Source organism: Pseudophryne corroboree, chromosome 4 (assembly GCF_028390025.1).
Source record: "Pseudophryne corroboree isolate aPseCor3 chromosome 4, aPseCor3.hap2, whole genome shotgun sequence".
NCBI lineage: Eukaryota > Metazoa > Chordata > Amphibia > Anura > Myobatrachidae > Pseudophryne > Pseudophryne corroboree.
Genome location: NC_086447.1, coordinates 382,214,790 through 382,242,381, shown reverse-complemented (window position 1 = coordinate 382,242,381; position 27,592 = coordinate 382,214,790). Strand labels below are relative to the sequence as shown.

Genomic DNA, 27,592 nt, shown 5'->3' with positions numbered 1-27,592 from the left:
AGTAGTAGTAGTAGTAGTAGTAGTAGTAGTAGTAGTAGTAGTAGTAGTAGTAGTAGTAGTAGTAGTAGTAGTAGTAGCAGCAGTAGTAGTAATTCAATATGATTCAGCAGTAATGGCACATCTACAGTAGTATCAGAGGGAAAGGAAACCTAGCTACAGCAATAAACTAGGTGTTTATCGGAAAATTGGTATACTTCTTCATTATTCATGTGTCTCTCTGTTTATCTTGTATTTGTTCTGAACAATTGTCACACAAAAGAGATTTGTAAAGAAAAATAATGTTCATATTTATTTAACCGCAGTAGCTGCTAACCTTGAGCAACTTCTATGGAGATGGATGGTTTAGGCACTAAAAATTGACAGAGCATTTCTTTGCATCTGCCAAGTGTCTACTCCGTATAGAGATTGCCTTTTCATCAATCATACAAGGAAAACTAACATTGTCGGAAAAACACTCTACAGAGCTGGAAAATGTATTTACAACCTTTTATAAACAAAAGAAGCAACAATTATTTGCAGACTAACAATTAAATCTGGTGGAAAGAGCAAGGAAGTTACAGTAGCTGAAATGATCAATGAGAAAAAATGAATGCGGCTGTGGGACTGTCAGCTACTGTATTAACACAATGATCAGGGTAACAGGACTGGTAACAGAGATCTTGGGACCCGGTACACTGATATTTCTGTTCCCCCCCCCTCCCTTCCCCTCCAGTCCCTACCACTCACGATCCCCAACCTCCTCCAAACATTCCTACATATACATACATTCCACAGTAGAGCTTATCTTGATGCCTGGGGTGCCAACAATTTTCCCTGGAATGTAGGACACCTCAACACGTTTTGTCCAATAAAATAAATAAGACTTCATCAGGAGCTCCTCCTAATGAAAAAAAATATTTTTAAATATAACTTCAATCTGTGTTACCGTATCTCTTCACATTGCATATTGTTGCTTTCACTGAAAGAATGAACAGCAAGGGCCGGATGTAATGGGGTGCAAGTTTTTTAGGCAAATGCAAATTCCAACTTGCACCTTCTCGCGCTTTGAGAATCTATGAGTTGGTGTCGAAACTTGCAAATGTAACGTAGTGCAAGTTTTTAGTAAAAAAACTCTACCTGCATGCGAGGTCTGGTAAAAATTCGCACCTTGTAATGTGAGTTGCATTACAAGGTGAAACATTTGACAGAAGCATGCACAGATCAGTGAGATCCATGCATGCTTTTGTCTGTAAAAGTGTTTAAACTGTTAAACAAATTTTTTGCAAAAATACGTGCAGTCCCACCCCTCCGCCCCCAAAGCATAACCAGCCCGGGCTCTTTGAGCTGGTCCTGGTTGCTAAAATACGGAAGGAAAAATTAATAGGGGTTCCCCGTTTGTTAAAAACCAGCACTGGACTCTTGGACCAGTCCTGGTTCTAAAAATATGGGGGGGGGGGGGAGATGTAGGGGTCCACCACATTTTTTAAACCAGCACCAGGCTCTACTAGCCTAGGAGATAATGCCACAGTAGGGAGACATATTTACACAGGTCCCTCGTCATTAACCCCCAACTGGTCAGCCCTGGGGTATTGAGGACCCCTCCAATAAAGGGTTCCCCCCTCCAGGCACACAATAGCCAGTGATGAAGCCCGGGGCTATGGCTGCCACCCCTGGGCTGTATTCCATGTATGTATGTATGTATGAATGTATGTATGTATGTGTGTATATATATATATATATATATATATATATATATATATATATATATAGTATATATATATATATATATATATATATATATATATATATATATATATATATATAGTGTTGAAGTAACTTTGCATCTTATAATAAAATCATTACAGACTGTCACAGTGTGGTGAGGGTACCAGGGCCCAGGAGGCACTCACCGCAGCAAGAGTGTCTGTCGGGACAGCGTTGTGGCTGCTATCTGTAAATGTTCCTACTAATCGATAGTGTCTGTCCCCTTTTTCCCCACTGTCACTTCCCCCTACATGAACATGCCTTATAATGAGTGACACAACATAATACAAAATGTTTGAGGCTTAGAAAAGATAATTCTACCTCCCCTGAAATGTTGTTTTTAGTAAATTTAGATAATATAATTAAGAAAAGAAAATTTTACCTGTGCTGATCAGCCCTCAGATTTAAGTGATTTCCCCCAATGCCATTAATGGCTCAGAGTATGAAATGTGGGTGCTCTTTTTCAAAGTTTTCGTGGGGTTATTGAAGCCACTCCCCCATGTGGTTTTCTCATTCTAATGAAGAAGAGGATTGGATTACAAAGGTAAGTATAATTTGCTTTTAATCTTATCTCACCAAATTAAACCCACAATTAGATTGTTAGTTTAAATTATATTGTATGTGAATACACTACTTCATTCAAACCTGAATAAATCATAAATATATCTTTAGATACTCTACAATTAGTGCCTAATTCAAAGTTGCATGCAACTGTGCGCTTTGAAATAAATGTGGCTATTTGCACATATGCAGCTTCATCTTTGCTGCTGCTTAAGCTTTTTCATGTACTTACAGTATGAAAGTATCTATCATAGCTCTTAGCGAGCATCTACACTAGCCGGGTAACTGGTACAATCAGTGGGAGTAATCCCAAGTTGATCGCAGCAGGAAATTTTTTAGCAGTTGGGCAAAACCATGTGAGGCAGATATAACATTTGCAGAGAGAGTTAGATTTGGGTGGGTTATATTGTTTCTGTGTAGGGTAAATACTGGCTGCTTTATTGTTACACTGCAAATTAGATTGCAGATTGAACACACCACACCCAAATCTAACTCTCTCTGCACATGTTAAATTTGCCTCCCCTGCAGTGCACATGGTTTTGCCCAACTGCTAAAAAATTTCCTGCTGCGATCAACTTGGAATTACCCCCAATGTGTCAAAAATCTGATGTGCAACTTTGCTTAGCCTGCAGTTCTGTCTGCACGCCAGCAACACTCTCTCAGAACACAGCCTACAGTGCATGGATCAGGTGTGGATCATAGGGTTGACAGTAACTAGGTCGACAGTCATTAGGTCGACCACTATTGGTCGACAGTGACTAGGTTAACACATGAAATTGGTCGACACAGTCATTAGGCCGACGTGAACAAGGTCGACATGGAAAAAATGTTGGTGTCGTTTTCTTCATAAAGTGACCGGGAACCCCAATTAGTTCAATGTATCCCCTCGCATGGCTCGCTTTGCTCACCATGCTTCAGGCAAGGTGCCTCGCTGCGCTCGGCACAGGTCACTATTCCCAATCGTGGTCCACGTGGATCGTAGAGTATGAAAAAGTTAAAAAAAATGAATAAAAAAATGTGAAAAACTCATGTCGACATTTTTCCATGTCGCCCTATAGACCATGCCAACCTAATGCATGTTGACCAATAGTGGTTGACCTAATGAGTGTCGACTTAAGTGCTAAAGACCAGATCCCATAAATGCACAGTTGCTGCTCCATTATAAGCAATCAGCTTCTGTGCTTTCAGATGCATACAACTCTGATTCATTTGTAGTTGCTCATAGCGTGATATGCCCAGATCGTATCCTCAGAGCCAGCCCTAGGCATAGGCAAACTAGGCAAATGCCTAGGGAATTTGGTATGCCCAGGGGCTCAAGCAGCTTCTGCTGAATAAAATGATATATATTCTGTGTGCGACTGTGGCTGTATCTGCATATGAAATGCTACATTACAATGTATTCCTGGGTATCACTGCAATGTAGCTTTTCGTATGCAGATACAGCCACAGTCGCAAACAAAATATAGGCATGCCACATATCATTTTAATCAACAGAAGATGCTTTTGCATCCTACCACGAAGTAATGCAAATAAGAAGCATTTACATAAAAAAGTGCCCAACGTTAGCAGAGCTGACTCCCGCCGGGCATCTCATGCTGAATGGTGTATTGGGGCATCTGTATCCAAGCAGAGGTCACAGTGTTAGGGCCATGTGAGTGCTGTGTGCAGGTGGTTTAGTTGTGTAGTAGTGTTCAGCATGTGCAAGGCGCATTATGTGTGTCATGTGTATAAATGCATTAATTATGTGCCGCAAATGTGTAAATGGCACAATGTGTGTTATTATGTGTGTTCTGTAATTGCACTAATAATGTGCAGCATATGTCTAAGGGGCATTATGTGTATAAGGGCATTAATAATGTGTAGCATATGTGTAAGAGACATGTGTATATGAGCATTAATAAAGGTTGGCATAATGTGTAAGGCACATTATATTTATTAGGACATTAATAATTTGTGTCATGTGTAAGGGACAATACTATGTGGTATTATGTGTATAAAGGGTATTATTAATATGTGGCATTATGTGTATAAGGTGCTCTTCTGTGTGGCGTAACGTATAGAAAGGGCACTACTGTGTGGTCTGACGTGAATAAAGAGCAATGCGGTTTAGTGTAATTTGAATAAGGGGCACTACTGTGAGGAGTAATGTATATAAAGTAAAGTGGTACTACTGTGTGATGTAACGTGAATAAGGGACAATATGACATGTTAAAATGTGAATAAAGATGCACTACTGTGTGGTGTCATTTGATTTGGGGGTACTATTGTGTGGCCATGCACCTTCTGAGCAAGAAGACACCCCTTTTTGAAATTTGTGCCGAATGTGCGCACCGTTCCTATTTAAAATATAGTTGGTAGGAGCACCATAATGAGGACTGCTATGGATGAGGGGCAGTGGTGCTGGGAAAGGGTTGCAGGGTCAGGGGCAGAACTAGCTGTAGTGCTAGGGGGCACCAGAAAAAATCTTGCCTAGGGCATCATGTTTGTTAGGTCCGGCTCTGCATATCATTAAACAAAGCAGACTTGTGAGCAACTCTGAATCAAGCATTTACTCTCTAACACATACATACATACATACATACATACATACATACATACATACATACTGTACACAGCGATTTACAGAAAACATCCCTGCCTCAGTGGAGCTTGCACTCTACATTTCCTACCACTTGGTTCCAGTGACTTTTTTAATCCGCATCATATGCATCAAAAATACTTAATGTTATTCCTGTCTTTGAATAAATAATTGGAGTAAGTAAATTATCTTATATGAAAACTAAATTGAATGGAGTAAGTTTAAAAATATATGCATATGAAATACAGTACTATGCAATACAATAATATGCTATGTTTTTGTTAATTCTTTTTTTTGTGTGTGTTTTTAACTTTTATATAACAAATATAGATGATGCAGCAATGTACAGCATATGTCAATAAAACTATATAAACTTCTGAATCACATTTACAAACTTGAAACAAGTGTATTAATAACCTTTTTATTTGATTACAGCACGGACATGTGGTTCTAATCTACAAGGTCCAGCCGGCATAATTACCTCACCTAATTATCCAGTTCAATATGAAGACAATGCACATTGTGTTTGGGTGGTAACAAGTCTAGACCCAGACAAGGTATGCTTTATTTACAGTATTTGTTTAATTGTGTTTGCATGCCATGTGCAGCCACCAATGTGCTGTAATGCACTGTAGTTATTTCTGAACAAGAGAAAAATAACGCAATTACTCAAAGCAATGTACTGTGCCACACATTTCCTACAACTGCCAAAACTGTAAAACATCATTCATAGATACTCACTGACTAGTTACTATTACTTCCTTCATTGGTATCTGTCCAAAAGCTAACATTTGTTGTGTAGGCCAACGTAAGCATCACCATCTTATAGTGCTGGCCACTATATATGACTAGAGACAATTGTCATCATAGCACTAAATATGTGGTTTTGTATGTTCTCCCCTGTTATTCCAATTCCATGAGTTTCTTTCTACTGTCCAAACACATAATGTTATGCTATCTAACAAATATGGACTGTGTGATATAGAATTTAGACTATAAGATACAGCAGGTCAGGAGCTGATGTGACTGAATTGAAGGTTTCTGGAAAGTTCTGTATAATAGGGTGGTGATGTACAAAATACAGATGATAATAATAATAATAATAATAATAATAATACATTATTATATGTATGAATGCAAGACAATTTCAGATATGTTATTGTGGAGTAATATTTAGTATAAAAAAGTAGATTTAAGTTAGATAATTAAATGGGCTTTTGATATGTCATATTGACCCTTGTAGGACACTGGCAAGGTTATTAGATACAGGTTTGTACTGTAGGTTCTAGTACCACTGTTCACCCATGGTCAGATTGCATGTTCCATTGAATCTAAAAGTGAAAATAAGATTTTACTTACCGGTAAATCTATTTCTCGTAGTCCGTAGAGGATGCTGGGACTCCGTAAGGACCATGGGGAATAGACCGGCCTACACAGGAGATAGGGCACTTTAAGAAAGCTTTGGACTCTGGATGTGCACTGGCTCCTCCCTCTATGCCCCTCCTCCAGACCTCAGTTAGGGAAACTGTGCCCAGAGGAGATGGACAGTGCGAGGAAGGATTTTTGTAAATCTAAGGGCGAGATTCATACCAGCCACACCAATCACACCGTATAACTTGTGATAAACTTACCCAGTTAACAGTATGAACAACAACATAGCCACGGTTCCACCGAAAAACTATAACATAACCCTTATGTAAGCAATAACTATATACAAGTCTTGCAGAAGAAGTCTGCACTTGGGACGGGCGCCCAGCATCCTCTACGGACTACGAGAAATAGATTTACCGGTAAGTATAATCTTATTTTTTCTAACGTCCTTGAGGATGCTGGGACTCCGTAAGGACCATGGGGATTATACCAAAGCTCCCAAACGGGCGGGAGAGTGCGGATGACTCTGCAGCACCGATTGAGCAAACAGGAGGTCCTCCTCAGCCAGGGTATCAAACTTATAGAACTTTGCAAAGGTGTTTGTCCCAGACCAAGTAGCTGCTCGGCACAACTGTAATGCCGAGACCCCTTGGGAAGCCGCCCAAGAAGAGCCCACTTTCCTAGTGGAGTGGGCCTTAACCGATTTCGGTAACGGCAATCCTGCCGTAGAATGCGCCTGCTGAATCATGTTACAGATCAAGCGAGCAATAGTCTGCATTGAAGCAGGAGCACCAATCTTGTTGGCCGCATACAGAACGAACAAAGCTTCAGTCTATCTGATTCTAGCCGTTCTGGTCACATAAATCTTCAAAGCCCTGACTACATCCAGGGACTCGGAATCCTCCAAGTCCCGTGTAGCCACAGGCACGACAATAGGTTGGTTCACATGAAAAGATGAGACCACTTTTGGCAGAAAGTGAGGGCGAGTCCTCAACTCTGCCCTATCCACGTGAAAAACCAAGTATGGGCTTTTATGTGATAAAGCCGCCAATTCGGAAACACGTCTTGCCGAAGCTAACGCCAACAACATGACCACTTTCCACATGAGGTATTTCAACTCCACAGTTTTGAGTGGCTCAAACCAAGGTGACTTGAGGAAACGTAACACCACTTTAAGATCCCAAGACGCCACCGGAGGCACAAAGGGAGGCTGAATATGCAGCACTCCCTTCACAAAGGTCTGTTCTTCAGGAATAGAGGCCAATTCTCTTTGAAAGAAAATGGATAAGGCCGAAATCTGGACCTTTATGGACCCTAATTTTAGGCCCAAAGTCACTCCTGTTTGAAGGAAGTAAAGTAGACAGCCCAAATGGAATTCCTCCATAGGAGCAGCTCTGGCCTCACACCAAGAAACATATTTCTGCCATATACGGTGATAATGTTTTAACGTCACATCTTTCCTAGCCCTGATCAGGGTAGGAATGACTTCCTCCGGAATCCCTTTTTCCGCTAGGATCCGGCGTTCAACCGCCATGCCGTCAAACGCAGCCGCGATAAGTCTTGGAACAGACAGGGCCCCTGCCGCAGCAGGTCCTGCCTTAGAGGAAGAGGCCACGGATCCCCTGCGAGCAACTCTTGCAGCTCCGGATACCAAGTCCTCCGTGGCCATTCCGGAACAATGAGTATTGTTCTGACCCTGCTTCTTCATATTATTCTCAACACCTTGGGTATGAGAGGAAGAGGAGGAAACACATAGACCGATCTGAACACCCAAGGTGTCACCAGAGCGTCTACCGCTACCGCCTGAGGGTCCCTTGACCTGGCGCAATACCGCTTTAGCTTTTTGTTTAGACGGGATACCATCATGTCGATTTGAGGCAGTCCCCAACGATCCGTGATCTGTGCGAAGACTTCTTGATGAAGTCCCCACTCTCCCGGATGCAGGTCGTGCCTGCTGAGGAAGTCCGCCTCCCAGTTGTCCACCCCCGGGATGAACACCGCTGACAGCGCGCTTACATAGCCTTCCGCCCAGCGTAGAATCCTGGTCGCTTCTGCCATAGCCATTCTGCTCCTCGTTCCGCCTTGGCGGTTTATATGAGCCACTGCCGTTAAATTGTCTGACTGAATCAGAACTGGTTTTCTCCGAAGCAATTCCTCCGCTTGACGCAGGGCGTTGTATATGGCCCTCAACTCCAGGACGTTGATGTGGAGACAAGACTCTAGGCTTGACCAGAGACCTTGGAAATTTCTTCCCAGTGTCACTGCTCCCCAGCCTCGGAGGCTTGCGTCCGTGGTCACCAGGACCCAGTCCTGAATGCCGAACCTACGACCTTCTAGTAGGTGAGCACTGTTCAGCCACCACAGGAGAGATACCCTGGTCCTGGGAGACAGTGTGATCCTTTGATGCATTTGTAAAGGGGACCCGGACCACTTGTCCAAGAGGTCCCATTGAAAAGTCCTCGCATGGAACCTGCCGAAAGGGATGGCCTCGTAGGAAGCCACCATCTTCCCCAGGACCCGCGTGCAATGATGCACTTAAACCTTTTTTGGTTTTAATAGGTTCCTGACCATGGCTATGAGTTCCTGAACCTTTTCGATCAGAAGAAAAACCTTTTTCTGGTCTGTGTCTAGAATCAGCCCCAAAAAGGTCAGACGCGTTGTAGGGACTAGCTGGGACTTCGGTATATTGAGAATCCAGCCGTGTATCTGCAACGTCTTCATGGACAGAGACACGCTGTCCAGCAACCTCTCCCGAGATCTCGCCTTTATGAGGAGATCGTCCAAGTATTGGATAATTGTGACCCCCTGCCTGCGCAGGAGCACCATCATTTCCGCCATTACCTTGGTGAAAATTCTCGGGGCCGTGGAAAGCCCAAACGGCAACGTCTGAAATTGGTAGTGACAGTCCTGCACTGCAAAACTCAGGAACGCCTGATGCGGGGGGAATATCGGAACATGAAGGTAAGCATCCTTTATGTCCAGGGACACCATCCAATCCCCCCCTCCAGGCTGGCGATGACCGCCCTGAGTGATTCCATTTTGAACTTGAACCTCTTCAAGTACAGGTTCAGAGATTTCAGGTTTAAAATGGGTCTGACCGAACCGTCCGGTTTCGGGACCACAAACAGGGTTGAGTAATATCCCTCTCCTTGCTGGAGATGAGGAACTGTGACAATCACCTGTTGAATATACAATTTTTGGATTGCTGCCAACACTAGCTCCCTCTCTGATGGGGAAGCCGGCAGAGCCAATTTGAAAAATCGGCGAGGAGGCAAGTCTTCGAATTCCAGCCTGTTTCCCTGAGAAACAATCTCTAATGCCCAGGGTTCCACCTGCGAGTAAACCCAGACGTGGCTGAAAAATCGAAGACGAGCCCCCACCAGATCTGCCTCCCCTGGGAAAGCCCCAGCGTCATGCGGTGGACTTTGCAGACGCAAGGGAGGACTTCTGCTCTTGGGAACTAGCTGTGTGCAGCTTTTTTCCCCGGCCTTTCCCTCTGGCAACAAAGGATGATCCACGTACCTTCTTGTTTTTATTGGAACGAAAGGACTGCATTTGATAATGAGGTGCCTTTTTTGTATGCTGCGGGGGGACATAAGGTAAGAAATTTGACTTACCAGCCGTAGCCGTAGAGACAAGATCCAAGAGGCCGTCTCCAAACAACTTCACACCTTTGTAAGGCAAGGACTCCATATGCCGCTTTGAATCGGCATCTCCCGTCCACTGTCGGGTCCACAAGAGCCGCCTAGCAGAAATAGACATAGCATTTAATCTGGAGCTTAATAAACAAATGTCTCTCTGAGCATCCCTCATATACAAGGCAGCATCTCTGATATGCTCTTTGGTCATTTGAATGGCGTCCCTATCTAAGGTGTCAATTTCTGTAGATAAGGAATCTACCCATGCCACAACCGCACTACAAACCCAGGCCGACGCCATAGCCGGTCGAGCAATAGTACCGGAATGATTGTAAATGTGCTTTAAGGTAATTTCCTGCCTGCGATCAGCAGGTTCCTTGAGGGAAGCCGTATCCGGAGAAGGCAGTGCCACCTTTTTGGACAAACGTGTCAGCGCCTTGTCAACTTTTGGCGAAGATTCCCAGCGTATCCTATCAGTTTGTTGAAAAGGATACGCCATGAGAATCCTTTTGGGAACTTGTGGTCTCCTATCCGGAGATTCCCAAGTCTTTTCGCACAAGTCACTTAATTCAAATGAGGATGGAAAAGTGACTTCAGGCTTTTTCCCTTTATACATGTGTACCCTCGTGTCAGGGACAGGGGGTTCCTCAGTAATATGCAAAACCTCTTTAATGACAATAATCATGTACCGTATACCCTTAACCACCTTTGGCTGTAATTTTGCATCTTCATAGTCGACACTAGAGTCAGTATCTGTGTCGGTATCTGTGTCATCGATCTGGGATATGGTGTGCTTCTGAGACCCCAAAGGACCTGGCGCCCCAGGGACAGGCATGGACTGGCTACCTGACTGATCCCTAGCTTCTGCCTTGTCTAATCTTTTATGCAATAGATTGACATTTGCATTCAAGACATTCAGCATATCCACCCATTCCGGTGTCGGCATTGCCGACGGCGACCTGACATTCAAGCACTCCACCTCCACATTAAGCAAACCTTCCTCGTCAAACATGTCGACACACGCGTACCGACACACTTCACACACAGGGAACCCCTTTCCTGAAGACAGTATCCCTGTCAAGGCCCTTTGGCGAGACAGAGAGAGAGTATGCCAGCACACCCCCCAGCGCAATAACCCTGGAGACCAACACAAAATGTTTTTCCCCAGCAGCGCTGTATAATATGTAAACCACCAATTATGTGCCCACCCCCCTCTCTTTTAAGCACCCTTTCACCGTGTGTAAGCAGGGGAGAGTCCGGGGAGCTTCCTCTCAGCAGTGCTGTGGAGAGAAAATGGCGCTGGTGAGTGCTGAGTGAGAAGCCCAGCCCCCTCGGCGGCGGGCCTCTGCCCCGCTCAAACTTACTAAAATATGGCGGGGGCTCTTTTATATACATGTACAGAGCCCACCTGTACATGTATATAGTCTTTTTGCCATGCAGAGGTATATATTGCTGCCCAGGGCGCCCCCCCCTGCGCCCTGCACCCTTACAGTGACCAGAGTATGTGAGGTGTATGGGAGCAATGACGCACAGCTGCAGTGCTGTGCGTTACCGCAGTGAAGCTGAAGGCTACTGCCGCCTGACGACTTCTGTCTTCTGTACTTCTAGCTCTGTGAGGAGAACGGCGGCGCGGCTCCGGGGGTGGACGCCCAGTAAGAACCTGCGTTCACCCCCTCTGGAGCTAATGGTGTCAAGTAGCCGAGGAAGCAGAGCCTATCTTTGACAAGAAGGTCTGCTCCTCTCTCCTCAGTCCCTCGATGCAGGGAGCCTGTTGCCAGCAGTGCTCCCTGTGAAAAAGTAGTAAAAGGTAGAGAAAAAAATCCAAACAAAAATGCTTCTAGGCAGAGAACTCTGGAGAGCTCTCCGCAGTGCACCCATCTTGCTATGGACACAGTGTAAAACTGAGGTCTGGGGGAGGGGCATAGAGGGAGGAGCCAGTGCACACCCAGAATCCAAAGCTTTCTTAAAGTGCCCTATCTCCTGCGGAGCCCGTCTATTTCCCATGGTCCTTACGGAGTCCCAGCATCCTCAAGGACGTTAGAGAAAAGCCATTACTACAACCTCTGTGGGTACAAATATAAGCATATTATATAACATACTTCTGTACATTTCACACAAAATGATTTATTTGCTACTATTAACAGATTGAAAATAATTAAACAGTGTAAATGTTTTTCTTTTGAATGGGCACAGACTATTTTACTAAGGGACACTGGGGGTAATTCAGATCTGATCGTAGATGTGCTAAATTTAGCATATCTACTATCAGTTACTCAGGCGTGCGGGCGGGGGGCAGCACAGGCCTAGTCAACCCTGCATGTCAGGCCCTACACCCCCCCACAGGTGGCTACCCACTGCATCCCAGGTCACAGCAGCTGCGTATGAGGTCGTGCAGCCACTGCAGACCACCCCCGCTATGGTCCAGACTTGCCTGCGCTGTCTGGACCACGCCCCACCAATGGCTTTCTAACGCTGTTAGCACGCCCTCTACCGCCCCGCAACCGATTCTGCCTGTCAATCAGGCAGCGGCAATTACAGCCCTGAGATGCTTTTAGCATCTCACTGGGCCTCCCGGGGTGAGACACTCCTCAAAGTGCTTCAGACTGCGATCGCTGCCGCTGCAGCAATCCAGTCTGAATTAGGCCCACGGATTATAACTCTACTAAAGGAAATATATTAATATTATTAGACTAAATAGGACACAAATTACATTTATTAGACTAAATAGGTCACAGATTAATAGTAATAAAGAGGGCACATTTACTTGTATATCCTAGGTAGCCTATGGACTTGCTTTTTAAAGTTAGGGTTTATGCACAGTTGCGCTAGGGCTTTTCCAGGCACACCCTGGGCTCTAGGTGTTTGTTAATATATCAAGGAAATGCAGGGAACATACTGGGGATAATTGGGGCACACAGGGGGCATGTGACGGTGACACTGAGGGTATTTCGGTCACACGGTTCCTATGAGAAACTTGTAGTTGTGACGGAGGAATGTCAGGAAAACAGAGGGGCACAAAAGGTGCCATATGGGGAAAATGCTGTAATGGGGTGGGCACAGCCACAGGCACTGATTGTAACAAGGAGCTAACTGCCTCATTTTTCTTAGCATATTTTTGCAACTGGGCACACCATTCCCTAGTTTCGCCACTGCTTTAGTGGTAAGGTCATAGGACAGGTTACCATCTGCCAAAGCAGATCATTTGTATATAAGTAACACTGTATTGTGAAACATTACTCTGTTTCAGCTAACACTTCAGCAGTGACAGGTAGATTCTGCTTTGCATATTTGACAGATTCACAAGAAGTTCTACCTTGACATTAACAATTAACCTTAACATCCATATCTTAATGATATTTCTGACAGTGGAAATTCTGGACTGGAAACATTTAGATATGTTTTATAGACTTCCACAGCTTTGTAATATCTCTATTTCCAAGTCCTCGGTCAACAGCTTAGATTTTTGTTAGAAAGATTGAAGTATTTAACTCTAGAATTGGCTTAATTTGTCTTAATTTAACATCTAACAGTTCAATCAAGGTTCAATGCCTTACAAAATAATTAATTAAATTACTGGAAGGATGCCCAAGCTTTTACAAATGTCACAATTTTTTTTATTTTTATATTCTGATAAATTCAGCAAATCAGCAGTTAAGGTGAGATTGGGGCTAACCCCCGATTCTCACTATGCAACAGGATCTATGTGCAATTTTGGCTAATTGTCCATTTTGACTATCTTTTCTACGAGATAGTCAAAATTGACTTGCCTGCACAGTCTCTCTAGGCTTGTGATGCCAACCGCATTTCGGCATCGCATTGGGATCGCAAAGAGACTTTCACTTTGCGATCTGCACTAACTTTTCTTATGATTTTGACTATATAGTCAAAATTGTAAGAAAATATCTCACCGTGTGTACACACCATAACTATGCATTATAATGTGCAGAAATATATCATGTTTATGTTTGTTACCTGCAGAAGTTGGGTAACTTTATTTCTCCGCAATAAAACATGCAGTTTGATCAGTGGAACCCAGCAGAACAGCAACTTTTTGCATACAACTAGATATATGGGAAAACAGACAGAATGGTGCTTTCAGAAGTTTTGACTACATTAAACAACTTCAGAATATTTACCCTGATGTGATGACAAAAAATGAAATTTGTCCTGAACAAAATCTGATATACATTTGGGTACACAAGATGCAAATTATTCTCACACAATAAAAACTATTACCAATAAAAAGAAATTATTATTATTACCAATTAGTTATATAGCGCACACATATTCTGCAGCGCTATACAGAGAGTACTTGCCCATTCACATCAGTCCCTGCCCCAGTGGAGCTTACAATCTATATTCCCTATCACATGTACACGCACACACACACACAAGGGTTAATTTTTGTTGGGAGAAAATTAAGCTACCAGTATATTTTTGGATTGTGGGAGGAAACTGGAGTACCCGGAGGAAACCCATGCAAGTACGGGGAGAATATACAAACTCCACACAGTTAGAGCCATGGTGGGAATTGAACCCATGACCTCAGTGCTGTGAGGCAGTAATGCTAACCATTACACCATCCGTACTGCCCCAATGGAAAATGTACAAATTGGTTTGATCATAAAAGGTAACATTTAATACTATATTACAAAATATATTATTGTTACATAAACTCAACAAATAATAATATTGCTTAATAGAATTAGTAATGCACAATTTATCATATGATCATGCATAGTAGCTTTGCATCATAAATAATGAAACCAAATTACATATTTTCAATATTACACTATATACTAATTAAAAAAATAAACATCATGTTCAGTTCAAATACTGCAGTTGTGAAAAAAAGAATATGGAAATAAAAAGAACAATTTATTAAGTGCTCTTTGTTTGGTTCCTTTGAGTGGTACTAGTTATAAGAAATCTAATAGTGTGTAAAGGCTTTTAGGGATTTATTGTTGATGCTTTTTAATTCCAATATAGTTCTGAATTGTGCTTTTAGTGTTACAGGCATCCAATAGTGTTTCTAATCCCACAACCACTTTAGAGCTACATCTCTCCGGAATAATTGTCTCAGTAGTGTCAGCTGCAGTCTCAAGTTGTTCATTTAACTAATATGTTTTTATAAATTTATAAGTATTTTTATAATATTTCCATATGTAAAGATTTACCTAGAGTAAAACATTCCAAATAATGAAAAAAATATGTTTTAATTTTAAATAGATGACATTTATTATGTAGATGCAGAAAAATATAAAAAAAAAAAACTCAAAACATCTCTTGGAAGCTTTTACTATGATCGCATGTAATGAAGCAGGAAAGACACATTTAAAGATGATAATTGGTATTTTCTATCATATTATTCTGTAAATTAAAATTTAGTCAAAGTCTTATTTAGTTAAGTTCAATTTTGTATGGTCTCTAAATATCCATAAATTTTGTCTAAGCCTATAATGGAATATAAAAGCAAACGTCATACAGTATAATAAGCATTAATACCTCTTTTCCACCTGTAGAACGGGTCGCAACCGGGAGCCTGACATGGCTGCGACCCGTGCTACAGCCCCCTTTCCCACAGCGCTCACCAACCCGGCATATTGCTGGGTTGGGGACGCTGCTAGTGATGCAGCAGGGGCGGCGCTGGGAGATCACATGATCTCCCAGCGCCGCCCTTCCATACACTGTGAACAGGAGCCGTGTCGCATCGACACGGGTTCCGTTCACGCTACACAGCTTACCGGGTTGAACACATATTCAACCCGGCAAGCTACCCGGGTAGGATTCCCGGACCACTTGATCCGGGAATTTGTAGGGGGGCCGTTTCCACTAGGAAAAAACACGAGTAATTGCACGCCCCTGCGCATTTACCCATGTTTTTAAAGCTAGTGGAAAAGGGGTTTTAGTGTGTACTTGCAGCTGCCCTATACTAGGTGCATAACCTACTGTATGCCTCCTAGTTGGTGCATTTTAGCTTGCAGGAACAGCTCTGCATTCAGTACAGTAAATCATATTTGCTAAAACTTCCCAATCCTGAATTTGTGATGCCATTCCACACCCCAGTTCAGCATCTTAAGATACTAAAGGCCAGTACTCACGGCCAGTGCCAGATTAAGGTCCACATGAGCCTGGAGCTGAAATTTATAAAGGGCCTATTGTGTGTTGCAGGAGGTGTGACCAGCGCCGCAAGTAATTAATAGTGATATGGGGGTTGTGACCAGTGTTGTGGAGGTGTGGTCTGCACAGGATTTGTGGCCCCTGCTGTAGGGTGTGACTTGCACCTAATGTACCTTCAAAAATCTCAATCCCCTGCCCCCTTTGCTTATATTAATAGTGTAACGTGACAAATGAACAAACCGCTTGTTAGCATGACCGTAATATGAAAAGAACGGAAAAAAAAATGGCAATTAATGATAATGTAAATGTGAAACCCATTTACTAAAGAGCAAACAGTACGTGTCACTTAGTGGTGTAATGAATGTGAAATCTCTCTCTATATAAGAGAGAGATCTTACCTTATAAATAGCTATAGGAGCATATTTGTTAAAATATGCAGTTGGCTTCCAAAAAACTAAGAATCCTTATTGCCATATATCAAGACAATAAATATTCTTCTTCTGCTCGGATGTATAAATTTGTAATCGCCAGGACAAGGGCTCCAATGATAGCCTGTCCCAGAAATAAGGAAGAAATATAGTGATCACATCCATGATCACTTTACTTCTATCTACAGACCCCCTTGTGTCTACTTAGCATGTGCGACAATATGGTGTTAGCCCACACAGCATTTTATGGGGACAGTTGCCGCAGGAGCCGCTGGATGGAAAGGATTTTTTTTGGCCATGGTGCCGATTACTGAGGAGGGCAAGTTTTAAATCTGAAGGGCAACATTTTGGTTGCAAAGTATTGCTATAACTGTGTGGCATATTATGAATTGCGGGCACTAAAGTGTAGTATAGTGTTTATGGGGTGCCGTCACCATGTCAACAATAACAAAGTCAACAGTTATGAGTCAACATTGTTGAATGTCGGCATGGAACACGTCGACATCTACAAAATTATGACATATTCACAATGTTAGCACATAAAGAGTCAACATTCTGAAGAATGCTAACATAAAGGTTAGGTTTTGGGACTCACCGCCTGAGACTGTTATGTTGACATACTAATTATGTCAATCTATCATTAATGTCAACATACAAAACCCATATTTATAAAGAAATGTTTAAATCTTTCCCATTCATCCCCCCAAATCCTTTCAATGGCCCTCAGTCCTCACCAAGTGCCTAGTGGGTATGGTTTTCTCTGCACACCATCAGGCCACAATTCATGCCCCTGTAAAGCCTCACAACTTAAGTTGACAGACCTCTGGGGGTAATTCCGACCCGTTCATATGCAGCGGTTTATCGCTGCGCTGTGAACGGGTGTGGAATGCGCATGCGCGGCGGGCGCAGTGAACCTGCGCGACGTTGCCCGGCGACCTGTCGCCGGGTTACATTGCGGCTTACAAAGGAAGCGGTCGCAGACCCAACCGCAAAGAAGATTGACAAGAAGGCGTGTCAGGGCGGATCCGGACCGTTTGGAGCCGTTTTCGGGGAGTGGTGAGTAAAACGTAGGCGTGTCCAGAAGAACGGAGGGTGGATGTCTGATGTCAAAGCCAGCTCCAGCATTGCAGGGATCGTCGCACAGTGTAAGTAGGTCTAGGCCTAGTCTTCTTTTGCGTGAAGATTATTTAGCATAGCCAGGCTGCACAAGCGATCGCAGCCCTGCTCAGCTATAATACACTCCCCCATAGGCATGTGCTAGTTGATCGCAGCAGCAGCTTAAAGTTGCTGGCTGCAATCAACTCGGAATGACCACCTCTGTGCAGTGTTTTAACACAGAGGGAGAAAAAAAAATGGCCACCAGAAAGTGGATATGCGGACTGCCGCGACAGGGAAGCAGTGTTGGAATCAGCGGAATTATGCAGAGGCACAGGGTCTCTGCTGCAGTCAGAGATGTACTGGGCACACTCACTTCAGTTCCCAATGCCTCCCAATAACCCCACATGAGTCCTTCTATAGATACCAATCTCCTTTTTCTCCTGTCACTAACCTCGCCACTGTCAGTGATTCCATCTTCGTGTGCCGTCCAGCAAAAGGTCCATCCGACAAGGGAGATTACACCCACCCTCCCTCTGCAGCTCTTTGTGTGGCTGCGACCCCTCCTGCCTACAGTGCTGTGGTTCTCTGCAGTGTGCTTAGTGCTTTGGTTTGCAGGAATGGACGGAGGCAGGTGATGGCAGTGCTCAGCATCAGGTAGTGCCCACATCAGCGCTGATTATCCAATCAGTGTGATGCCCCCTAAAATGACAGGGCAAATTTTGACATTTACAAGATGGGCAGGGCGTCTATATCCATCCGATCGCACGGGCGTTCGAAAGGTGATTGACAGGAGGAAGCCATTTGTGGGTGGTAACTGATAGTTTATTAGGAGTGTCCAGAAAAATGCAGGCGTGCCTAAACGTTTTCAAGGTGGGTGTCTGATGTCAGCTCCGGCCCCGATCAGCCTGTTCTTATCGTACTGTAGGAGTAAGTCCTGGGTTGTGCTGAGACTGCACACAATGGATTTTTGCAGCTCGGCGTACACATAGGATCGCACACTTGCACAGCGAATTTACACTCCCCCTGGAGGCGGCGACTATCTGAACGCAGGACAGCAAAGTTTGCAGCCCAGTGATCAGGTCTGAATCACCCCCTAAATGCGAAAGCCCTCATTCACTGACTGACTCATCACTGATTCTCTTACTTCCCAATATGTCAGGAAGATGAAATGTAACATAGATCTTCTTCAGGTGGGACACAGGAAAACTATGTAATTAGAATTTTAATAAATCTCCCCTAAGAGGATGAAAAGGGGGGTGACATAATGACATCATTACCGATGCGTGGCTTCTTGCGTTACGTGAACGATAACGCCCAAACGGACATTCGGATGAACACCTCCAGTGTGTAGAATGTAATAAACTACAAAAATGGTCTTGTCACTTTATACCATTTCTGCTATGGGTGCTCCTCGGGTAACGCCAAGAACCATAGATAAATATTTACTTACATTATGACATCTCAGATTTACATTGCCATAGATTTACCAACTTTTTAATAGTCATTTATATTTACAATCGTGGAAAAACAGAAACTCCCGTGCGAAGAACTATTCTACCCATGCGAAGGACGGGTAGAATAGCTAGTAATTGTATAAGAATGTCCCGTCTCCCTAATGTGTGAGCCCCAAATATGGGACAGCCTTTGGAGAGGAAGACCAGCTGCTGGGTTTAGTATGGGAGCAAGGGGGTTGAGATGGAACCGTGACATGGGAGACAAGATCTGCAATGGATGTGTGGGACCGAACGCGTCCCACACATCCAGTGGGAAGAGCTGGTATGGGAGGAGGAACAAAGCAGCTACTGGAGGAGGGGGGGATAACAGAGAGGGGATGGGGCCAGCTAAACAGGGGCAGAGGCTGAGGTGACTGCTATAGTATAATTATATATATTATTCCTCGATGGGGCGGTACTCCTAGAATAGATAACGTCACACTGGCAACAGCATATAAGACATTAACATTTCAGTGCCCCATTATTACTTTCATTTCAATCAGGGGGTTCAGTATGGTATGCCGGTGACCAGCATACCGGCACCGGGAGCCCGACCGCCGGCATACCGACAGTGTGGCGAGCGCGCTGCACTCGCCACGCTACAGGCACGGTGGCGCGCTACGCTATTTTATTCTCCCTCCAGGGGGGGTCGTAGACCCCCACGAGGTAGAATAAGTGTCGGTATGCTGGCTATCGGGATTCCGGCGCCGGTATACTGTGCGTCGGGATCCCGTCAGTCGGCATACTGAAGACCACCCCAATCAGGATCCTGATAAAAGTGTCATTAATAGTGGAGCACTGAAATGTTAATGTCTTACATGCTGTTTCCAGTGTGACGTTATTTATGCCAGTAGTACCTAGCATAAATACAGGGAGAGGTGGACTTGTATAACTATATATATATATATATATATATATATATATATATATATATATATATATATATATATATATATATATATATATATTATATCTCAATCATAAATCACTAAATCTAATTAGGCAACAGTCAGTGGCGGTGCATACCTTTTTCATAGGCACTGCAGGACACTGACACCACGTCCCTGTGCAGCAGCAGCAGAGGGCAGGTACTATAGCTCAGACACAACCATGAAAGCCGGCCTTCACGGAGATCAGCTCGGCAACAGTTTCACATGGCGGGCCGGCGCTTGCATCTGATCACACGGCGCTGGAGGGATATGACCTGATGTCACGGCGCGGCTGCGAATAAGAGGCAGGTACTGTGCGGCGCAGGGAGGGTATGAAGTCTTCCGCTGCGCCGCCATTAGCAAATTTATTATGCCCTCCCAGGTTTTCAACCCCGGGCAGGAAAGTGTAGGAGGGGTCAGGGGTGTTGCTGTTTCAGTGGGCGGGGCAATAGGTGGCCACAGGAAGACCGATGTAACAGGAAAATTAATACTGTTTCCAGCAGCAGTGAAAGGGATCTTGTGGGCCTGTTTTAATGGGGGGCCTGGAGCTGCAGCTCCATCCGCCCCATTGTTAATCCGGCCCTGCTCACGGCCCGATGCTGGAGAGATGTGTGCTGAGCGAACCGCTCAGCACACATCTCTCCCGGCGCTCAGCACAGCGCGATCTGTGCTGAGCGTGCGGAGGGAGACGGGGGGCCGCTCACTTCACCCAGCGGGTGAAGTGAGCGACCCACTAGATTGGCCTGCATGCAGGCCAAATTAGCAGCAGCGATAGCGATGCGCGGGGCTGCGCATCGCTATCGCTGTTAGGGCTACACACGGAGCGATCTTGCTGAAAATCTAAGAAATCTAGTCAGATTGCTTAGATTATCGCTCCGTGTGTACCCCCCTTAAGGGGTATATGCAATTGCGGTCGAATTCCCAAAATTGTCAAAAAACTGGACTTTTTCGCCAAAAATAAATAAATCGACAATGCAATTCAGTACTTTCCGTCAAAAAAACGTACTTTCAAAATTCGACTTTTTGAAATTCGACATTTGTCAAATTTGACATTTCTGCAATGGTACAAATGCAGCAATTCACCAAAAGTATATTCAATTGAAGTTTGGAAATTTGACAACAGTGCTTTTAGACAGTAAATTCGTCATTTTCAATCCGCCACACTTTGGTGGGGGAATCTAATAAAAAAAATTTAAAACATGTTTTTTTTGGTGTTTTTTTTATTGGTAATAGCATATCTATTTATATTAGAAGGGATTAGGTACTTGGTTTGTCTATTTTGGAGGCACAAGTATTATTTATATATTTTTAAAAATATATATATATATATATTTTTTTTAAATGGAATGGTAAAATCCCGAAAAAAAATGGCGTGGGGTCCCCCCTCCAAAGCATAACCAGCCTCAGGCTCTTCGAGCCGGTCCTGGTTCTAAAAATCCGGGGGGGGGAAATGACAGGGGATCCCCCATATTTTTAAAACCAGCACCGGGCTCTGCGCCTGGTGCTGGTGCAAAAAATACGGGGGACAAAAAGAGTAGGGGTCCCCTGTATTTTTTACACCAGCATCGGGCTCCACTAGCTGGACAGATAATGCCACAGCCGGGGGTCACTTTAATACAGCGCCCTGCGGCCGTGGCATTTAATATCCAACTAGTCACCCCTGGCCGGGGTACCCTGGGGGAGTGGAGACCCCTTCAATCAAGGGTCGTACCCCCAGCCACCCAAGGGCCAGGGGTGAAGCCTGAGGCTGTCCCCCCCATCCAAGGGCTGCGGATGGGGGGCTGATAGCCTTTGGAAAAATGAAAGAATATTGTTTTTTTCCAGTAGTACTACAAGTCCCAGCAAGCCTTCCCCGCAAGCTGGTACTTGGAGAACCACAAGTACCAGCATGCAGGAGAAAAACGGGCCCGCTGGTACCTGTAGTTCTACTGGAAAAACAATACCCAAATAAAAACAGGACATGCACACCTTGAAAGTACAACTTTATTTCACACCTTTATTTCACACCCGTGAATGGGGGGTCAGCCTCGGGCTTCACCCCCGGCCCTTGCGTGGCTGGGGGGGATCCCTTGATTGAAGGGGTCCCCACTCCCCCAGGGTTCCCCGGCCAGGGGTGACTAGTTGGATATTTAATGCCACGGCCACAGGGCGCTGTATAAAAGTGACCCCCGGCTTTGGCATTATCTGTCCAGCTAGTGGAGTCCGATGCTGGTGTAAAAAATATGGGGGACCCCTACTCTTTTTGTCCCCCGTATTTTTTGCACCAGCACCAGGCGCAGAGCCCGGTGCTGGTTTTAAAAATACGGGGATCCCACAACATTTTTTCCCCGGATTTTTAGAACCAGGACCGGCTCGAAGAGCCCGAGGCTGGTTATGCTTTGGAGGTGGACCCCACGCAATTTTTTTCCCGTTTTTTAAAAATCGGAACAAAATCCGTCAAATCGGCCATTTTTCGTCAGCGGGACTGTCGAATCCGTTTTTAATTGAATATGGTCAATTTCGGCAACCACTTGCCGAAATTAGACGGTCGAATTGTGTCGAATTAAAAAACGGCCAAAAAATTGCCGCGATTCGCCGCTAATTGCATATACCCCTAAGGATGCTGTGCTTATAATGCATACAACACTGCATTTCATCAAGGTGAAACAAACCACAAAAAGTGTACTAGCTTTCATTAACTTATGGAATTCCCCCTTGTAGATAAATTACATGCTTACTGTACCGTGATGGGCAGTCAGAAGAGGCAGAGCCTTTCCAGTCATGCTTTAGGGTTTTGACCATAAAAATGATTAGGATAATACAAAGAATATATTTACAGTATAAGTTATAAATATCTTCTTTGTATTATTCTTAACATTATATATTCAGATGTTGCCAAATTAGCAGTACTCCTGGTAGAGGTGAGGCAGCGACCAGCACTGCCTCCCGTACAATAGCAGAAAGTGCCTAGAGCTGGGGGCAGGGCCACACTATGGCCAATAATGCTGCAAAGGAAAAGGACCCTGTGAGGCAGCTATCAAATCTGCCTCACTGGGTGGGGGGTGTGCCTTCAGACCGTGCTTCCCTTCCTGGCTACACAGTCTCCACAGCCTCCCTCCCCATGCTCCCCTCCCCCTCTCCTTGTTGGCATCCCTGGCAATGCTGCTGCCTAACATCACCCAATGGAGGAGCCGGCCCTGCGTACAGCCTGGCAACCCCATCACTGGGGGAGGAACCCAGCAGCCAAGGTCATGCCGGGAGGCAGCATTGTGCACTCCCAGTAATCTTAATACTTCTGCATCCAATACTTCACCCAGCAGCTGACTACCACCAGGTACTATGCCCCCCTCCACCCCCCTCAACTCTCTCTATATAGTCCTCTGGCAGTTTCTGGGGTGGGCTTAGTGGCAGTAGCAGAGGACAATGTTGAAAGAGCAGAGGGTACCTCCTTGTGATGCATTGTGTTACACTGTGCCCCCTGTGCCATGTGTAACCCTGTGCTCCTTTGTTCCATGTGTTTCCCTGGGCTTCCCTGTGTCTTGTGTTACCCTATGTCCCCACTGTGCTATGTATTATTCTGTGGCATACTGTAGAGGCAGTGTTATCTGTGATGAGGGGGTGCTGCGTGGAGGCAGTGTGATATGAGGGGGAAGGGGGTCTATGTGGCAGCAGTGTGATCGGGCAGGAGAGGTATGTGTGAAGGCAGTGTGATCTGAGAGGGAGGGGGGCTGTCTGGAGGCAGTGTGATCCAGAGAATGTGGTGAGGTAAATGATTGAGGAGGCACAGGCTAGTACCAAAGCCCAATTTACACACAATATATGTCCCCAAGGATTAAAGTGAGCATTTTACAAAGTTGCAGTAGTATATACTGCTGGAAATTAACTGAGTTTTGATCTGAGATGTGCAGAAAAGGTATATAGGGGAAGCGCTGCCTCACCTGTAATAGACTTTTTATTCCAGAGTTATGACTATAACAAATATTAGAATAATATAAAGAAGATATTTATAATATATTATTTGTATTTTTAGTATATGCTATATAGTTGAACAAAATAAAGGCTCTGCCTCACCTCACCGCATGTCACAGGTGTGATTTGGTAGGAGAGGGGCTGTGTGGAGGCAGTGTGTTCTGCAAAGGTGGGGGCTGTGTAGAGACAGTGTGTACTATGGGGAGGCTGTGTGGAGGCAGTGTGTTCTGCAAAGGTGGGGGCTGTGTAGAGACAGTGTGTACTATGGGCGGGCTGTGTGGAGGCAGTGTGTTCTGTAAAGGTGGGGGCTGTGTAGAGACAGTGTGTACTATGGGGGGGCTGTGTGGAGGCAGTGTGTTCTGTAAAGGTGGGGGCTGTGTAGAGACAGTGTGTACTATGGTGGAGGCTGTGTAGAGGCAGTGTGTTCTGTAAAGGTGGGGGCTGTGTAGAGACAGTGTGTACTATGGGGAGGCTGTGTGGAGGCAGTGTTTTCTGCAAAGGTGGGGGCTGTGTAGAGACAGTGTGTACTATGGGGGGGGCTGTGTGAAGGCAGTGTGTTCTGTAAAGGTGAGGGCTGTGTAGAGACAGTGTGTACTATGGGGGGGCTGTGTGGAGGCAGTGTGTTCTATAAAGGTGGGGGCTGTGTAGAGACAGTGTGTACTATGGGGAGGCTGTGTGGAGACAGTGTGTACTGTAAAGGTGGGGGCTGTGTAGAGACAGTGTGTACTATGGGCGGGCTGTGTGGAGGCAGTGTGTTCTGTAAAGGTGGGGGCTGTGTAGAGACAGTGTGTACTATGGGGGGGCTGTGTGGAGGCAGTGTGTTCTGCAAAGGTGGGGGCTGTGTAGAGACAGTGTGTACTATGGGGAGGCTGTGTGGAGGCAGTGTGTTCTACAAAGGTGGGGGCTGTGTAGAGACAGTGTGTACTATGGGCGGGCTGTGTGTTCTGTAAAGGTGGGGGCTGTGTAGAGACAGTGTGTACTATGGGGGGGCTGTGTGGAGGCAGTGTGTTCTGTAAAGGTGGGGGCTGTGTAGAGACAGTGTGTACTATGGGGAGGCTGTGTAGAGGCAGTGTGTTCTGTAAAGGTGGGGGCTGTGTAGAGACAGTGTGTACTATGTACTATGGGGGGGCTGTGTGGAGGCAGTGTGTTCTGCAAAGGTGGGGGCTGTGTAGAGGCAGTGTGTTCTGTAAAGGTGGGGGCTGTGTAGAGACAGTGTGTACTATGGGGAGGCTGTGTAGAGGCAGTGTGTTCTGTAAAGGTGGGGGCTGTGTAGAGACAGTGTGTACTATGGGGAGGCTGTGTGGAGGCAGTGTTTTCTGTAAAGGTGGGGGCTGTGTAGAGACAGTGTGTACTATGGGGGGGCTGTGTGGTGGCAGTGTGTTCTGTAAAGGTGGGGGCTGTGTAGAGACAGTGTGTACTATGGGCGGGCTGTGTGGAGACAGTGTGTTCTGTAAAGGTTGGGGCTGTGTAGAGACAGTGTGTACTATGGGGGGGGCTGTGTGGAGGCAGTGTGTTCTGTAAAGGTGGGGGCTGTGTAGAGACAGTGTGTACTATGGGGAGGCTGTGTGGAGGCAGTGTGTTCTGTAAAGGTGGGGGCTGTGTAGAGACAGTGTGTACTATGGGCGGGCTGTGTGGAGGCAGTGTGTTCTGTAAAGGTGGGGGCTGTGTAGAGACAGTGTGTACTATGGGGGGCTGTGTGGAGGCAGTGTGTTCTGTAAAGGTGGGGGCTGTGTAGAGACAGTGTGTACTATGGGGGGCTGTGTGGAGGCAGTGTGTTCTGTATAGGTGGGGGCTGTGTAGAGACAGTGTGTACTATGGGGGGGCTGTGTGGAGGCAGTGTGTTCTGTAAAGGTGGGGGCTGTGTAGAGACAGTGTGTACTATGGGGTGCTGTGTGGAGGCAGTGTGTTCTGTAAAGGTGAGGGCTGTGTGGAGGCAGTGTGTACTATGGGGGGGGGCTGTGTGGAGGCAGTGTGTTCTGTAAAAGTGAGGGCTGTGTGGAGGCAGTGTGAGCTGAGGGGGGGGGGGGCTGTGAGGATTCATGTAATGTCATCTCATTCTGTCTTAATATGGTACAGACTCAGTTTGTTCAACAGGACTGTATTTCCTATGGAAAAAAGGGCCACAAAAATGATGTGATATCCCTATTAAGGAAAAAAATACTTTGCTGAAAGCAGATCTTCCAACACGTGCCCATTGGGTGTTAGCGTAATGAAGAGATTATTAGAAATTGACTTCTTTGCATGTGGAGCCAGTGGTCCCAGCGTGTTATGGCAGAAATAAACTGTCTGGTTATACTGGCACTTGTAGAAAAATAGTATACCCATGATTGTCAGAGCATTCTGGCACTTGTAGAACTTGGCATGCAGGATGCACTGGAACCTGTAGTTCTACATAAAAAAACATCATACTTGCTGATTAATCGTGCATCCCCTTGGAGATCCCGGAGTGTATGTCTCACAATAGTCTTGGCACCTGGACAAGGAATGTGGGATTATTTGCTTTTTACATTTAAAATCCAATTTTTATGCTTTAGAGACACCAGTTTCCACAAGGTGCAGCTTTTAATCACAGGGTCATGGTATTGTCTGCAAACATTTTGACTGTCCTGCCAAAAAAGTACAGTTGGTAGGTATGCCAGGGGGTATGTCCAAGTGGGTTATACAGGTGTGGTGCCCATCCAAAACTGCATATTGCCATAATGTGTGATGTTAAGCCCCCAGATTGCCCACTTTAATGCAGAGTTCCAAAGTATCAGGAAAGAAGAAAAGTATGAAAAATATTTTCATACTTAAAAAATAAATACAGTACTAAAATATAGAACTCCCCAAACCCTCTGTCCCCATTTTATTAATTTAATAATCAGATGATCCATGTTGATCTTTTTCATTCTTGAGGCTTTTGAGCCACATATTTCTGCAACATATCTGTAACATTTGAAGAAATACTATTTAACAGAGAATATATTTTGGTTGTATATGGTAATAACTTTACAGGCATAATTTCAGATTGTTGTCTACATTACAAGGTTACTATAATTTAGTTATTGTGTATATTGATTGTTGCTATACATTAGGGTTACTATGTGACAAGTAATATAATTTTGTGCCTATATAATCTGATATATTTGGTGCTTGGAATAAATAAATGTCAAAATAGCAATCTATAGTCAGTAATGAGGTTTATTATTACCCATCACATATTAATCCACTTGGCTAGACAGCACACATTAGAAAATATTTTAGTATACATGTTGTGATCTATGTGATATTACCCTGTTCTCAGATATAACTGGTTGGGTTAATGTGGCCTAACACATCACCATGTTTTCACCCCCTTTGTATATTTCACTGTTTTATTATGTTTTATTATCAATAGAGTAATGGAATAAATTTTAAAGTTAAGTATTACTGATCATTATCGCACCAAGGGGCTAATTCAGACTTGATCGCTAGGCTGCGTTTTTGTACAGCGGACGAACAGGTCTATACTGCAAATGCAAATGCAACGGAATGTTGCACGGGTACAAAGCAGATCGCCGCTCAGTGATGGGTTTGTGTGAAGGATCCGTTTACACGGGCATTCGCAAGGAGATTGACAGGAAGAAGGCATTTGTGGGTGTCAACTGATCATTTTCTGGGAGTGTTTTGAAAAACGCAGGCGTGTCCATGCGTTTGCAGGGAGGGT

The 27,592-nt window shown here is 44.7% G+C and overlaps 1 protein-coding gene across 1 annotated transcript in view; it reads left to right on the top strand.

Annotated features, from left to right (window-relative positions):
* Nucleotides 1-27,592, top strand: part of CSMD1 (CUB and Sushi multiple domains 1) — a 2,470,978-nt gene that overhangs the window by 1,676,255 nt on the left and 767,131 nt on the right. Inside the window, 1 exon segment of the mRNA XM_063916678.1 lies at nucleotides 5,318-5,439. Within this exon segment, the coding sequence (XP_063772748.1) occupies nucleotides 5,318-5,439 (122 nt within the window).